Source organism: Hyperolius riggenbachi, chromosome 7 (genome assembly GCF_040937935.1).
Source record: "Hyperolius riggenbachi isolate aHypRig1 chromosome 7, aHypRig1.pri, whole genome shotgun sequence".
NCBI lineage: Eukaryota > Metazoa > Chordata > Amphibia > Anura > Hyperoliidae > Hyperolius > Hyperolius riggenbachi.
The window spans coordinates 48,452,572-48,469,244 of NC_090652.1; the positions used below are offsets into that span (position 1 = coordinate 48,452,572).

The window sequence follows — 16,673 nt, forward strand, 5'->3', positions numbered from 1 at the left end:
TTTAATTGTTTTTTTCACAAAGTGTCATTTTCCGCTAACTTGTGACAAAAAATAAAATCTTCTATGAACTCACCATACTCCTAACGGAATACCTTTGGGTATCTTCTTTCTAGAATGGGGTCATTTGTGGGGTTCCTATACTGCCCTGGCATTTTAGGGGCCCTAAACCGTGAGGAGTAGTCTTGAAAACAAATGTCGCAAAATGACCTGTGAAATCCTAAAGGTACTCATTGGACTTTGGGCCCCTTAGCGTACTTAGGGTGTAAAAAAGTGCCACACATGTGGTACCGCCGTACTCAGGAGAAGTAGTATAATGTGTTTCGGGGTGTATTTTTACACATACCCATGCTGGGTGGGAGAAATATCTCTGTAAATGACAATTGTTTGATTTTTTTTACACACAATTGTCCATTTACAGAGATATTTCTCCCACCCAGCATGGTTATGTGTAAAAATACATCCCAAAACACATTATACTAATTTTCCTGAGTACGGCGGTACCACATGTGTGACACTTTTTTTTGCAGCCTAGGTGCGCTAAGGGGCCCAACGTCCTATTCACAGGTCATTTTGAGGCATTTGTTTTCTAGACTACTCCTCATGGTTTAGGGCCCCTAAAATGCCAGGGCAGTATAGGAACCCCACAAGTGACCCCATTTTAGAAACTCACTATGTAATGCACCGCACACAGCTATTTGTGTAGTGACGGCTGTGCTGGACTGGTGCACACCATGGCGAGAGTGCAGGCGATAGCGGTTTTCAAGCCCATATGGTCGCCAGGCTGAGGTAGCTCAATGATAGAACAACAGTGACTGTCCAGCTGATCGAATTTGGTCTGTCCACAATGAAGCAACAACCTTATTATCTTGGGTGTGCCCCCAACACTTTCATATAGCTGGCGGTCATTGTATCATTGTGATACGCAAGCCCCTTCACCGCGGCAAGGTAACAATCACGAAGGGGAATTGACACATGTTCATGCCTTTTGTTTTGTTGTTGCAGCCGCAGTGCAGCCAGAACAATTAGGCAGGCATGTACAAGTACCAGAAAAAAATTATTATTGTTTTTGTTAGCGGCCGCTGCTAGCATCGGCCTTAAAAATTCAGGAATCCACCTGGAGTCCTGGACCCATTTGGTGGTGGCGGAGAAGGCAGTCAAGCGGCCTGCAGGCAGAGATGCTGTGTGGGGACCGACTTGGGGCAGGCAGTCACCCGGCGTGCAGGCAGAGATGCTGTGTGTGGGGACTGACTTAGTCTTTGGGCAGGTCTGACTGTGCTTTTAAGACCACGTGATCAGATGGACCCTTGACCCAACGCTGTGTGCCAGGGATGACACCACTTGCCTTTCAACGTCACGGTACAGTTTGGGTATCGCCTTTTTTGAGAAATAATTGCGGCCTGGTATCTTCCACTGCAGTGTGTGGCTTTGCTTTTGTGTGCTGCTTTTCCTCAGGTGGCCATCCTATTGCAGTTTGTGCTTTGTCATCATGTGCCTTCGAAAGGAAGTTGTCCCTACGCGGGTCTTGGTCTTTCCACTGTTCAATTTTTGTTGGCAGAGAGTACAGATGGCATTGCTCTCATCTGAGGCAGACACACAAAAAAATGTCCACACCGCTGAGCCCTGGGATGATGGCACTTTGGTGGTGGTGGCCGACTGAGTGTTAAGTGGGGTGCCAGAATCAGAGCAGGAGGAGGAAGATATGTCACGGTTCCGTGCGGAAGCTGAAGAAGATGAGGTGTTCTGTGTTAAATAGTCAACTACGTCCTGACAATCTTGGGAGTTGATGGCACGTGCCTTCTGAACACTGTACTTTGGTCAAGGGCCGCACAAAATCATGACAGCATGACCTCGAACAGACCTGCTGGGTGGCCTGCCTCTGCCTCTGCCTGTTTTGTCCATATTGGGGGGGGGGAGGGTGAAGTGGAAGGTATGCACTGACTTGACTAATACAATGTGCAGTCACACAGGTACCGTGAACAGGTATGCAGTGACTGGTATATAACACTGTGTGCTGCTGTCACGCAGGTGCAGTGAACATGAACATGTATGCAGTGACTGGTATTACAAATGTGCAGCTGTCACACACACAGGTACCGTGAACAGGTATGCAGTGACTGGTATATAACACTGCGTGCTGCTGTCACGCAGGTGCAGTAAACATGAACAGGTATGCAGTGACTGGTATTACAAATATGCAGTCCCACATAGGTGCAGTGAAAAGGTAGTCACTGAATGTGCTGGGCTTTGCACAGCATAGCAATTAGCAAGGGCCAGCTGCGACTGACAGGGCTGTATATGCAAGTATCAGTGGGCCACACACAAAAAAAACACATCAAAAGAACATTAGCTCTCAAAAGAGCTGTTTTGGGATGCTTCTTAGCAATAAGTATCAGCAAGGAGCACACTAACAAGCCTAATAACAGCCTAACTAAGCCTTCCCTAATCTGTGCAGCAACCTCTCTCCCTTCTCTCACTACCTACACAGCCCACAGAGTGAGGAAATGGCCGACGCTGCTGCTTTTTATTGGGGGGGGGGGGTTCCAGGAGGGAGCATAGCCTGATCGGCTGCCCTGTGTCTGCTGACTGTGATGTAGAGGGTCAAAGTTTAGCCTAATGATGTAGTATAGCGGGCGGGTCGAACTCGCATAAATTTTGTGGTTCACCGCGAACACGAACCACCGATGTCCACGCGAACAAGTTTGGGGCCGAACAGTTCAGGCCATCTCTAATTGCAATCAGTGAGTGACTTTCCTCAGTTTAGTAATTACTTACATTTGCATAATTACTATTAAAAATGAAATTACGTCCATTTTCGTAATTAAAATAACAATGTCTTTATAGAAAACACAAAATTATGAAATTTTGCGCTAAACTCGAATTTGCGCTGAAAGGCAAAATTACGTGCCGGAAACTACACTTATGGAATTCCAAATTATGGTTTGTAAGGTAATTCTAAAATTACAAATTTGTGACGTAGAGGCAAAATTTGCGTCCGTAATTACGGAAACACGAAATTATGCAAATGTAGGCTCAATACTAGCTGACAGACTGCAGACTGCAGGGACCATGGCAAAGCGCACAACAAAGTGGCTTCTGGTCGGCAGGATAAGGAAGGAAACAATGCACTCTTGATCGCTATTACGTAAAGATCTGGTCCATCCAATGCTGGCCCTGGGCACAACTATCTCTAATGACCTGAGATGGAAGACCAACACTGCCTCCACACAGAGGAAAGCCCAGCATAAGCTTTTCTTCCTCCACCAACTGAAGAAGTTTGGCATGGCCAAAAACTTCTGACGAGTTTCTACTCCGCTACAACTGAATCTGTCCTCTGCTCTTTCAACCTGGTCTGGTATGCCGGCTCCTCCGCCAGTGACAAACACAAACTGCAGAGGGTCATCAGATCAGCGGAGAGCATCATTGGGTAACCTCTTTCCACTCTGGACCTCTACTACCACTTCAGGTTGTGCTCAAGAGCGCTGAGGATCACCAATGATTCCTCACACCCAGGCCACCACTTCTTCAGCTGGCTTTCTTCAGGCCAAATGGTATCGGTTCATCTCCACCATGACCTCAAGACACAGGAATAGCTTATTCCCCTCAGCTGTCAACTTTCTGAACTCTCTTCACACACCCCCCACCCCTCCCCAGTGTTCCCACCCCCACTTTAAGTCGGTAAATGTCATGCTTGCACTGATACTTTTGTTTAACCACAAGCCGCTTCTGCGGCAGTATGTATACACCCTGCGGGAAGATGGTTCTCATCTCAGAGGTATAGATACACCTCCCGCCACCGTTTGCTCCCACGCTCGTTCTCACCGCCAATCATTATAGAGGGTTATAGAGGGTTCCCACGCAGTTCCCATTCATTGATTTAAAGTCCCTGTGTCAATGATCGCTGGCATCAATGAGATTGTCAGAATTACACTTGCCCGCATTACTTTCTGTTCACGTACTAAAAGTACGTTTCAGCAAGAAAATGTGTGAGGACATCTTGTGACCAAATAGTAAAATTACACCTACATACATTTAATTTAAATAAAAAAACTACACATAATTTAAAATTAACTCCTAATCTTCCAAACTCTCCCATAAACACTTAAATAAAACTTCAGCATTACAAAATAAAAATAAAAAAAATGACAATAAAAAAAACATAAATAGTTACCTTAGGCACTGAACATTTTTACTATGTTTGTCAAGAGGGAATATTGCTGTTATTTACTGCCTTGTAAATAGTGATGGATGCAAAACTGAAAAAAATGAACCTTTTTTTCTAGATAAAATATCAGCGCCATACATTGTGATAGGGACATAATTTAAATGGTGTAATACCCGGGACAAATATACAAATAAAATAAGTGAGTTTTAATTATGGTAGCATGTATTATTTTAAAACTATAATGGCCGAAAACGGAAAAATAATAATTATTTTTTACATTTTTTACTTATCCACTCTGTCCTCCTTGACGTAGTTCTACGTCAAGGAGGACATGTGTGCTCCCGGCCGCGAATCTTTAGCCAAGGAATCAATGAATCTCTCGGAAGCTTCGCTTTTTCTGCCTGCTATGTCCCTCTAAGCGTACTGTAACGATTGTGGAATTATCTCCGTGGTCAGCGCACAAGATGTGCGCTGACACTGCGGAAGTCCTCCACAAGCGTTTTAAACGATATAGAACCCAGCTTTGGTGCAATGCACCTGAAGAGAGAAAAGTGAGCACAGAGACAGAATGTATGTGTGTCCACCAATCACCTCACCGAGCCTACAGCAAGCGTTCGTTCCAGACAAGACAGCCAGAAGGTGTAACCAGTAGCAACCACATTTCTGGCCTACACTCCCAGACAGAGTACAGAAGGAACCACCGCCACTACCGCTAGTGTGGATGCGATCCAGACAGACAGACAGATGGAGCAACCAGTAGCAACCGCTGCTCTGGCTTGCACCCCTAAGACAGAGTACAGAAGGAACCACCACCACTACCGCTAGGGCTTATGCGATCCCAACAGACAGAACGATTTCCTGTCGACCACCGCTGGCGACAAGACAATTGCAACAGATAAGACGGAATAGGCAGTACAAATTAAACACAAACCTGACCGCACTAAATAGGAGTGCAAGGAGCACTCCCCAAGAATTACTCTAAGATAATCTTAGCAAACTTAGCAAACAAATTATTTGCTAACACTCCAGGAAGTTAGCAGGAACAAACCCCTATGACCAGCAGGGAATTCTGGGAGCAAAAGGTATTTATACTGCAAGCCATCAAAGGAAGCAGCTAAGCAATTTGCATGACAAGTGGATGCAAATTCCTCACCAGCAGAGCAACTCTAAAACTTGCAGAGTGAAGACAGGTCTCCTTTCCAGGGACCTGCAGCACTCAGACCTACAAAATGGTCAAAAAGCTGTCTGTCTGTGCAGACAGCAGAGCGGATCATTACAAATACATTGTACGCTTAGAGTGACGGCATGTAAACAAACTCAAGGTTGCCATCTTGTGGCCAAAAAGTAAAACTACAACTAAATGTAAAAAAAAATAAAAAATACACATATATTTACCCCAAACAAATACTATTTATATCCCACCCTCCCAAAAATAGCCACATAAAATGTTTAATAATAAAAAAACATTACAATAAAAAAACAACACAAATATTTACCTAAGGGTTTAAACTTTTTAAATATCTATGTAAAGATTTCTATTTTTTTTTTAATAAGCTTGTAAATAGTGATGGATGCAAAACGGAAAAAAATGCTCTTTTATTTCCAAATAGAATATTGTCGCCATACATTGTGATAGGGACATAATTTAAATGGTGAAATAACCGGGACAAACGGGCAAGTACAATACATGGATTTTATTTGTGGAGTCATGTATTATTTTAAAACTATAATGGCCAAAAACTGAGAAATAATGATTTTTTTCAGTTTTTTTTCTTATTCTTCCTGTTGAAAATGCATTTGCAGTAAAGTGGCTCTTAGCAAAATGTACCCCCCAAAGAAAGCCTAATTAGTGGTGGAAAAAAAGAGATATAGATCAGTTCATTGTGATAAGTAGTGATAAAGTTATAGGCTAATGAATGGGAGGTGAACACTGCTCGGATGCATAAAGTGAAAACGACCGTGGGCTTAAGTGGTTAAGCAATACTAGTTGCCTGGCAGCCCTGCTGGTCTTTTTGGCTGCAGTAGTGTCTGAATAACACCATAAACAAGCATGCAGCTAATCTTGTCAGATCTGACAATCATGTCAAAAACACCTGATCTGCTTGATCAGGGTCTATGGCTAAAAACAGAGGCAGAGGATCAGCAGGACAGCCAGGCAACTAGTATTGCTTAAAAGGAAATAAATATGGCAGCCTCCACATCCCTCTCACTACAGTTCAGAAACAAGGCTGTTTCTGAACAATCCGCCGGGCGGATCGCTCAGGAACAGCCTTATCAGTCCGCCGACAGCGCGTACACACGCGCTACTGTCACCTGAAAGTCCGCCCAGTGGGAGGGTCTGACGAGCCCGTCGTTGGCGGCCGTAGTGTGTGTGTACGCACCTTTAGCCTCATCTACATGGTATAATTTCCCATCAGATCATCCCATAATCTGATAAGAAATTGCATTGTGTGTAGACTTCCAAATTGTTTCAGATCAATTTTGCGATAGATTTTGTATTGATAAGTACCCAAAATCTATCGCAATCCGATTGGACCGGTTGGAAATTATCTAATAGATCCATGTAATAGATCCGATCTGACGGAAAATTGCACCATGTAGATGAGGCTTTACAGATGAACTGTGTGCTGACCAGGAAGCTGTTACGGGGTAATGGCCATTTTTTAAATGGAGGAAGGAGAATTCCATTGATCACAGCAGACAAACGGGACGCAGGAGAGGAGAAAGATTGAGGAATAGACTACACAGGAGGTAAGTATGATGTATGCATGTTTATTTTGACTTTTAATTTTCAGTTCAATCAGGTTTGCTTTAAAGAGTAAAGGTGCCCATACACTCGTCAGATTGGCAGCAGATAAATAAGAAATGCATCTGATGATCTATCTGATGCGTTTTTAGAGCATTTTTTACCAGGATAGAATTCAAACTGAAATCTATTGGAATTCTATCTGATGGCATTTTTTTTGCCATCAGATTTCCATTAAGGCCATTGCAAACTGATAAGCAATCTCATCAGATCGACCTAAATTTTCCATCCTGCCAGCTCGATGGAAATCCATCGAAATCGATCGAAATCGGCCATCGATCAGTCGATTGGCCAACCGATTTGCAAACGATCAATCGATCGATCGGGATCGATCGGTCGGCCAGAAAATCGGCTGAGTGTATGGGCCCCTTAACTGTCAGGCTGCAAAAGCTAATTTAAACCTCTATTCTCCTGTGTTAAACAGTTTAGAAGGAAGCCAAAAAGGCAACACTGAAGATAAAAATCTCTCTTTCATTTGATGTGTGCTTATCAGCAAAGCTGTTAGACCCAAGCTCTTAAGAAGCCAAAGCCGCATACCATACTGCAAAGCATTTTGGGGCCCTCCCCTCGGCTGCTAATGAGAAGTTACAGGGTCAAGTTACAATAGCATGTAACTCAGTCCAGCGCACAGCACTGATAAATCTCCGGGCAGAGTACACTGCAGGAGTCCGCTATTGTTCCTAGCCACATGGCTAATTAATATTCACTGCACAGTACTGTTATTCAGTACGAGCTTTTCTGTGAGTGGAATCATCAGGAAGCAGGCAGGACATGACGACACATTTGGCTTCATAGGAGACAGACAAACATGGAACCTGCCATGAGCTGTCAGGAGCATCAATCTCTGCATATACTATATAAAAATTCTGTGAAATCCAAACGTGGACAGTGAAATGCATATGTAATGTAAGTACAGCCAATATTTAGCTACTGATATATGTGTTTATTTTCTCTGAGATCTTATACCTAACAGCTCCTCTTTAACATTTCAAAAGCAGAAAACTATGCAGTCATAGGTATTACCTGAATCAACAGTTGTTGGTTTCATGTTGGCAGATCTGCCCAGTATACTTTCTTTCATTTCATTTTATGTAATCAACAAAAGCAAAGGAAAGTTTAATGGATATGGTATTCTGTGATTTCCAAGTTCTGACTTTCAACTCAGGGCCCTTTCACACTGTAGTGACCCGGGATTCGGGGTCCGCTGTCCCAGGCTTAATGAGGTCCCGGGAAACGTCCCGCTTTCAGCAGCGGGACGTCCCGGCCTTGGGACTCTGGCCACTCTCTCCTCATGAACTGGCAGCGGCGTCTATAGATGCCGTGCCAGTTCATTGCCTGCAGCAGCCCCGCTCCAGCCTCCTCTTCCGGTGTCTGTTCCGACACCGGCAGGCGAGCAGGGCTACGGCAAGATGGCTGCCGAAGCCCTGTACTGGAGACTATTTGTGTCTCCAGTACAGGGCTTTGGGCGCCATCTTGCCGTAGCCCTGTCAGCGCGGGAGATATGCAGGGGGAAGGTGGTCCCGGGAGCAGCGCGCCAGAGGCCGGAGACTTCTGCCAGGTGAGTAAATGCTTTTTTTCCAGGTGAACTTTGCCCGCATTGCGTTACTTGTCTAGTGAAATGTTTGCCCACATTACGTTTCTTTTCTGGTGAAATGTTTGCCCGCAGTGCGTTTCTTTTCTGGTGAAATGTTTGGCCGCATTGTGTTTCTTTTCTGGTGAAATGTTTGCCCGCATTGCGTTTCTTTTCTGGTGAAATGTTTACCCGCATTGCGTTTCTTTTCTGGTGAAATGTTTGCCCGCATTGCGTTTCTTTTCTGGTGAAATGTTTGCCCGCATTGCGTTTCTTTTCTGGTGAAATGTTTGCCCGCATTGCGTTTCTTTTCTGGTGAAATGTTTGCCCGCATTGCGTTTCTTGTCTGGTGAAATGTTTGCCCACATTACATTTCTTTTCTGGTGAAATGTTTGCCCGCAATGCGTTTCTTTTCTGGTGAAATGTTTGCCCGCATTGCGTTTCTTTTCTGGTGAAATGTTTGCCCGCATTGCGTTTATTTTGTACTGACATGTTGCCCGCATTGCGTTTATTTTGTACTGGCATGTTTGCCCGCATTGCGTTTATTTTGTACTGACATGTTGCCCGCATTGCGTTTATTTTGTACTGACATGTTTGCCCGCATTGCGTTTATTTTGTACTGACATGTTTGTATAACCCTTCCCCCTTTCAGTATAGGTAGCCAGCTCGCCTTCACACCACAGCAGCCATCAGTGTCACTCATTTCTCCGTTCGTCTCCAGTGCAGAAGCTTCCTTTTCCTTTCCATCTCCAACACTGCCTAAGTCAAGGCCACAATGCAAACGTGCACAGAGAGTAAAGTACCACGGTCAGGCACTCGCCTGATCTCACTGCATTGCAGCATTTGCAAGCTTGCAAATGCTGCACTAGTTTAGCCTGCTGCTTTGGTGCCCTTGTTCCTGTGGTGCCCTAGTCCATGGCCTAGGTGGCCTTGGGCTAAATCCGGCCCTGATAGTGGTGCAGTGTGGCTAATTGCCGCACTGCTACCGCAGCCTAATGCAACCCTATGGGGAAGTTCATACTTCCCACGTTGTGATGTCGTGGCAGGCAATTCGCTTCTGTGCACTTCCGCATATCCTAAACAGGAAGTGACCGCAAGCGCGCATAACTTCCTGTTTAGGTGGATACCAGACAGGGCACAACGTGTACTAACGGGGTGTTTCCTGAAGGCCTGGTTTTGGCGGTGCGATGCGGTGTGGCAGGCGCACTGCAAAGCTGATGCCAATTCTAGTGTGAAACCCACCTCAAACTTGCAATATTCTAATGCATAAGTTAGAATTTAGCAAAATCTAAATGGTTATCCCCTGTCCCGACTCCAGAATCCACACATATGTAGGAGCATATACACATCCAATTTTGTCAGTCACCTTGGGTTCTCTTTAAACTAGGGACTTACGTCATTCTCTAATTGATTGCACACAAGGATGATGCAGCAAACAAGAAGTGCAGCTTTAGGAAGCACAATGACTGTAAGACCACCTATTTAAAGTATACCTGAATTTTTTTTTTTAATAACATACTTTTAATCCCGACTTACGTGCAGTGCTGTGACATATGTCACAGCATGATCCGCACCCTCCAGTGTCCCCTGAGTTCGGAACGATAGTGTAACTAATAGCTGTATTATTGTACTATCGTTCCAAGCACTAGCGTAACACTAGGGGATGCGACCCCTGCCATCGCAGGGGGGCCCGGGGCCCTCTAGGGCCCGCTCAGGGACTTTTAGGGGGCAGGAGGGGTCGCAGCATAAGAGGAGAGTGTGGCAGATCGGTGGGGAAGGGGGACATTCCCCCCCTCCCTCACCTCGGGCTCTCCTCTTAGCGCTTCCCCTCCTGCAATCATTGGTGGCAGCGGGCAGAACCATCAGAGGGTAGTGAAGGAGGCTTTACTAGGGCAACTGCCACATCCTCCCCGCCCATAATCGATGTTCTGCTCAGTCAAAGATTACAGGTGAGCAGTGTAGGGGGCCACAAAGGGTGCGGGGGTGTGCAGATGGTGCTGTGACACATAATTCGGGATTAAAAGTATTTAAAAAAAACTCAGTTCAGGGGTACTTTAAGCAAGTAGATCAAACCATAGCTACTATCGTATTGTATCATGGGAAATATACCTGCACACTCCTATGCCCATGCTGCAATTTTCAAGGTGCACTTATCTAAGCAGAAATAAGGAGGCATCCACTGCATATCTCTCCTTGTGAAAATATTACCTCCTGCCTGTCACGTTAATCAAGCTAATCAATCACTTCTTTCAAAAGTAAGCGGAAGAGCGATAAGAAACTTGGTTGCCATGGCCAAAAAGTGCCACTTTCTTGTAAAGAATTCCAAGCAAAAGTTTATATGACGCCAGTGAGTTTAAACCAATGAAAGGCAGTGGTGAGGACCAGGAAAAGGGTAAATAGCTTGGTTGTTATTGTATAATGTCATATATAGATCAGTGTCAAGCGACCTCATTGCGGTAAAGGCTTCATCCTCAGAAGAACCCTGCAGGCTATGTGTCATCACTCTCAGGAATAAAGAGGTGCGACAGGAGCTGAGGTTATGACAGAGACACTTCCACCCTGCACAGGACATCGGGAGAGAGAAGAGAGAGAAGAGAGAGAGAGAGAGAGAGAGAGAGAGAGGGGACCTTAGCTGATATTCCTCCTCTGTACAGGAATGGGAGTCCTCACTGCTCTGATTATACTGGCCACAGGTGAGTCCATCTCATATCAGACCACAGCATGGAACAATACAATCTGAAGGAAATGTATTCTCCATAGAATTAAGCTCCGAGAGCCCATTTTTCTTTTACTGCTTGATATTTTATATCATCTCTAAACTGCACCATAAAAGCACATCAGGGCAGATCTATGCAGGGGAACTGGAAGGGTCATCAGACAGGTTTAGGCTGTTAGAACTCTGCTAAGCTCATTTAAGAGATCCCAAATGTCCCTCTTATGGAGAGATAGTCCCTCTTTTGGAACCCCGTCCCCCCGTCCCTCTTTCTTCCTCATTTGTAAAGACTGCCCATAATTATTCATAGCCCTGGCACATTTTGAATTGGTTACTTTTAATCAACCAGCAAGTCATTTTTTGATGGGGAATGATATAGGTGTCTCCCAAAAGATAAAAAGACAAGGGGGGGGGGGGGGGGGGAGGGGCGGGCAACATTTCTCAGTTTTTATTTACATTTGAGCTAGAAGTGTCCAGTCCAAAATTATTCATGCCCTTCTCAATAATCAATAGAAAAGCCTTTATTGGCTATTACAGCAATCAAACACTTCCTATAATTGCAGACCAGCTTTTTGCATGTCTCCACAGGTATTTTTGCCCATTCATCTGTAGCAATGAGCTCCAAATCTTTCAGGTTGGAGGGTCTTCTTGCCATCACCCTGATCTTTAGCTCCCTCCACAGATTCTCAATTGGATTCTGTTGTTGTCTGCTAACCATTTCTTCACCACTTTTGCTGTGTGTTTTGGGTCATAGTCATGCTGAAATGTCCACTGGTGTCCAAGGCCAAGTTTCTCTGCAGACTGCCTGATGTTGTCGTTGAGAATCCTCATGTATTGCTCTCTTTTCTTGGTGACATTTACTGTGATTAGGTTCCCTGGTCCATTGGCTGAAAAACACCCCCAAAGCATTAGGTTCCCACCACCATGTTTGACAGTGGGGATGGTGTTCTTTGGGTTGAAGGCTTCTCCTTTTTTACACCAACATGAAGGAAACATGAAGGAATCATTGTGACTAAACAATTCAATTTTTGTTTCATCTGACCATAACACAGAAGGCCAGAAGTCTTCTTCTTTGTCCAGATGAGCATTTGCAAAGGCCAAGCAAGCTTTTGTGTACCTTATCAGGAGAAGTGGTGTCCTCCTTGGTCTGCATCCGTGGAACCCAGCAGTGTGAAGTGTCAATTGGATTGTCTGCCTTGAGACATTGCCACCTGGGGGGATTCACCAGGATGGCCTTAGTGGTGATCCTTGGATTCTTTTTCATCTCTCTCTCTGTCCCCCTGGTGTGACTTTTGGCTTCAGACCACGTCCTCTGAGATTTTCCACAGTGCAGAACGTCTAGTATTTTTTTAATAATACTTTGCACTGTAGCCACTGGAACTTGAAAACATTTAGAAATGGCCTTGCAGCCCTTTCCTGACTTGTGAGCAGTCACAATGCGTAGCCACAGGTCCTCGCTGAGCTCCTTTGTCTTAGTCAAGACTGTCCACAAACTAACTGCAGAGAGCAGCTGTTTTTCACCTGTTAAGTTGATTAAAACAGCTGTTCCCAATTAATCAGAGTAATTAGGATGCATTAGAGCAGCTTGGACTATTTGGAATGGTATAGAACTTTGGATTTTCCCACAGACTGTGGCAGATTGTGAAGAGTATGAATAATTTGGACTGGACACTTTTTGCTCAAATGTAAATAGAAGCTGAGAAATGCTTTCTTTCCACAATAATGCCCCTGGTACATAATCTTATTATCTTTTGGGAGACACCTATGTCATTTCCCGTCAAAACATTACTTCCTGGTTGAATAAAAAAAGTAACTTTAGGTCAAAATATACCAGGGGTATGAATAATTATGGGCAGCATTGTATATAAATATATGTATTTTTCTACTGAAAAATCTTCTTAATTTACTTTATTCTAGTCTCTTAAAGGACCACCATCGCAAAAGAATAGTAAAATTTTAAATACATGTAAACATATCCAAATAGGAAGTATTTTTCAAGAACAAAATGAGCCATAAATTACTTTTCTCCTATACTGCTGTCACTTACAGTAGGTAATATGACAGAACAGATACGTTTTGGACTAGTCACTAGTGTATCTCTTTATGGGGGATTCTTAGCAAAGCTTTTATTATTTATAAAGACTTTCCCTGAAAAGGATTTATACAATGATGCTGGCCAGCCTCCCTGCTCGCTGCACACTATTTTGGCAGTTGGACCGAGCAACTGTCATTTATGAAATGCTTCTGAAAATAAAGAAAACCCCCGAGAATCAACCACGAGGAGATGGGCTAGTCCAGGCATGGGCAAACTTGGCCCTCCAACTGTTGAGGAACTACAAGTCCCACAATGCATTGCAGGAGTCTGACAGCCACAGTCATGACTCATAAAGACAAATGCATTGTGGGATTTGTAGTTCCTTAACAGCTGGAGGGCCAAGTTTGCCCATGCCTGGCCTAGTCCAAAACCTGTTGGTTCTGTCAGATTTTTACTACCTACTGTAAGTGACCGCAACATAGGAGAAAAGTAGTTTATACCTCATTTGACTCTGGAAGAAATGTACTTCTTATTTGTATGTGTCCTTTAAAGAGGAACTGTGAAAATAACGTAATAAATACAATTTCTTATTGTTTACAATATTAATTTATAGATTAATATTCACAGATTAATATTCACAGATATTATTCACAGAGGCATTTATCGTGACCTTGAGACTGTACTGTGTGTACTGCTATTTGTTATTGCCTGAAGAAGCGGGAATATACCTGTGAAACGTGTTGCACTGTTTATTGGAGTATATAAATAAACTTGTTTGTATTAAAATTGACGGTATTATGTCTACTTCGGGGAGAGGAGTCCACCACCACCTCACGAGGAATTTTAAAGCTTTTAATACATTTTATTCTTTTGGCGCCACTGTTCTCCTTACAATATTAATTTATAGATTATTTAGTCAGTGTCTGCCCTTTGTAAAAACTTTCCTCTCCCTGATTTACATTGTGAAATGTATCACTGGTGGCGACCTCTTTAGTCCTGCCAGGAGATCTGTACGGAACGTTCGTTACTGAGAGTTCTATGCACAGGGTGAGATATTGCTTGTCAGTTGGAAACAGTTATTTCCCACAATGCAATGAGGTTCATAGACAGCAAACTGTCAGGATCATGGTCATGACCTCACACCGTGGAAGGGGTTTCACCACAATATCAGCCATACATATTCCCCTGATGATCTATTTAACCATTTCAGCCACGCGGACGTGAGCTTCACGTCCACAGCAGCAGCAGCTAGAGCCGCAGGGATGCGCTAGTCACGTCCCTGCAGTTTGAAGGGTCTACAGGCGATTGTGCGGGCAGATGCCCAGGATCACGCTGCTGCTATTGGCTGCAGGGGACAAAAGTCCCCTGTGCCAATCCGAGCATGTCCGCCGAGAATAAACACTGTTTTTGTTCAAAAACAGTGTTTATTCTGTAAATGGAGTCGCTGATTTCCGCCGCCGATTGTTAAATTTATGAATAGAAACAATATTTCCATTCATAAACTCCCCACCGCCACTGTGATCAGAGGCTTCCGATGGAAGCCTACGTCACTTCTCCTAGTTACAACACAAGGACAAGCACGTGAACAAGCGCCAGTCGGGCCCGAACCCTGCACACCCCAGCATCAGTGTCAACAGGTTTGATCACTTTTTTATACTTGTGTGATGGATGTTAAATGCGGCATGAAGAAACAATAAAAACGCTTGAAGTGACAGTTGCCCGGTCTGCCTTGATGTACTGTAATGATACGTTGTACCCTATTAGTGTACAAAGTACGCTAATAGGATTTTTGCTCAGCCAGGACATCTTGTGGCCAAATAGTAAAATACACCTACTGACTTTAGGGAGGAAAAAAATAATAATATCTATGACAAGAGGGCATATCATTATTAAATATTGGGCTAAAAATTAGTGATGGATGTAAAACAGAAAAAATGCACCTTTATTTCCAAATAAAATATTGTCACCATACACTGTACTAGGGATAAAATGTTAACGTTGCAATAACCGGGACAAATGGCCTAATAAAATGTGTGGATTTCAATTATGGTAGCATGAATTATTTTAAAACTATAATGGCTGAAAATTTCATTTTTTTTCTTATTATTCCCATCATAATGCATTTAGAATAAAAATAATTCTTAGCATAATGTACCACCCAATGTACCACCCAAAGAAAGCCTAATTGGTGGAGGAAAAAAACAAGGTATAGATCATTTCGTTGTGATAGGTAGTGGTAAAGTTATTGGGGAATGACTAGGAGGAATGCTGACAGGTGAAAATTCCTCTCGCCCATAAGGTGAAAAAGACCTGCGGGCTGAAATGGTTAAGAAAAGGTAAAGATTTCTTGTGGAAAAGGGGTATCAGCTACTGATCGGGATAAAGTTCAATCCTTGGTTACAATTCCTCTTTAAATAGAGTTCTGAAACGCTGCAGTCCCCCAAAAATTGGGGAGCGCTTCCTATAAGTGGCAGAGCTTAGCACTGTAGCGCTGCCTCTACTGTAGTGATGAGCGTAATGACCCAATTGCGATTTCACAAAATTTTGCGAAATTTCGCATAATTCACAAAATTACAATTATGTCCGTAATCAAAATTTCGTGAATTTCATGAAATTACATGAAATTTCGTGTTTATGAAGAATTTCATAATTACAATCTTTTTCTTAAAGGGAAGGTCCAAGCAAAAAAAAAAATGAGTTTCACTTACCTGGGGCTTCTACCAGCCCCATGCAGCCATCCTGTGCCCTCGTAGTCACTCACTGCTGCTCCAGTCCCCCGCTGGCAGCTTTCTGACCTCGGAGGTCAGGGCCAAATTGCGTACATTTTTACACATTCCCGCTAGTGCAGGAACATTAACAGATACATTTTTACGCGTTAGTGGTGCAACACGTACATTTTTGTTCCTGCACTAGCTGGAATGCGTAAAAATGTATGCAATGTGGCCCTGACCTCCGAGGTCAGAAAGCTGCCAGCGGGGGACTGGAGCAGCAGTGAGTGACTACAAGGGCACAGGATGGCTACATGGGGCTGGTAGAAGCCCCAGGTAAGTGAAACTCATTTTTTTTTTGCCTGGACCTTCCCTTTAATAACGATCGTATACGTAACACAAACAAATCAGAATTTCATGCTTACCACGCAAATTCAACCTTTCTCAAAATTGTGTTCCAGTCCAGAGGCTCCTGATACATTTAAAGCGACAAGACTTGCATTATCAGATTTTGCAAGGCCCAAAACCAAGTGTCTCAAAATGACAGCTAAGTGCAAAGTGGCAAAGAGCACCAAAGTGCTAGCTGCGTGTTGCAAAAAAAAAAAAAATTAGGCAAATCGGCCCAGCAGGGCCTGAGAAATCCTCCTGCGTGGCATAGCCCGTGAAAAAAAAACACTAA

The 16,673-nt window shown here is 43.7% G+C and overlaps 1 protein-coding gene across 1 annotated transcript in view; it reads left to right on the top strand.

The window, feature by feature from the left end:
• The first annotated feature begins 11,042 nt into the window (after positions 1 to 11,042).
• LOC137526006 (transmembrane protease serine 9-like) overlaps positions 11,043 to 16,673 on the top strand; it is a 134,737-nt gene continuing 129,106 nt past the window's right edge. The window contains exon 1 of the mRNA XM_068247216.1: positions 11,043 to 11,231. Within this exon, the coding sequence (XP_068103317.1) occupies positions 11,195 to 11,231 (37 nt within the window). The 5' untranslated portion in view covers positions 11,043 to 11,194. The remainder of the gene's footprint in view (positions 11,232 to 16,673) is intronic.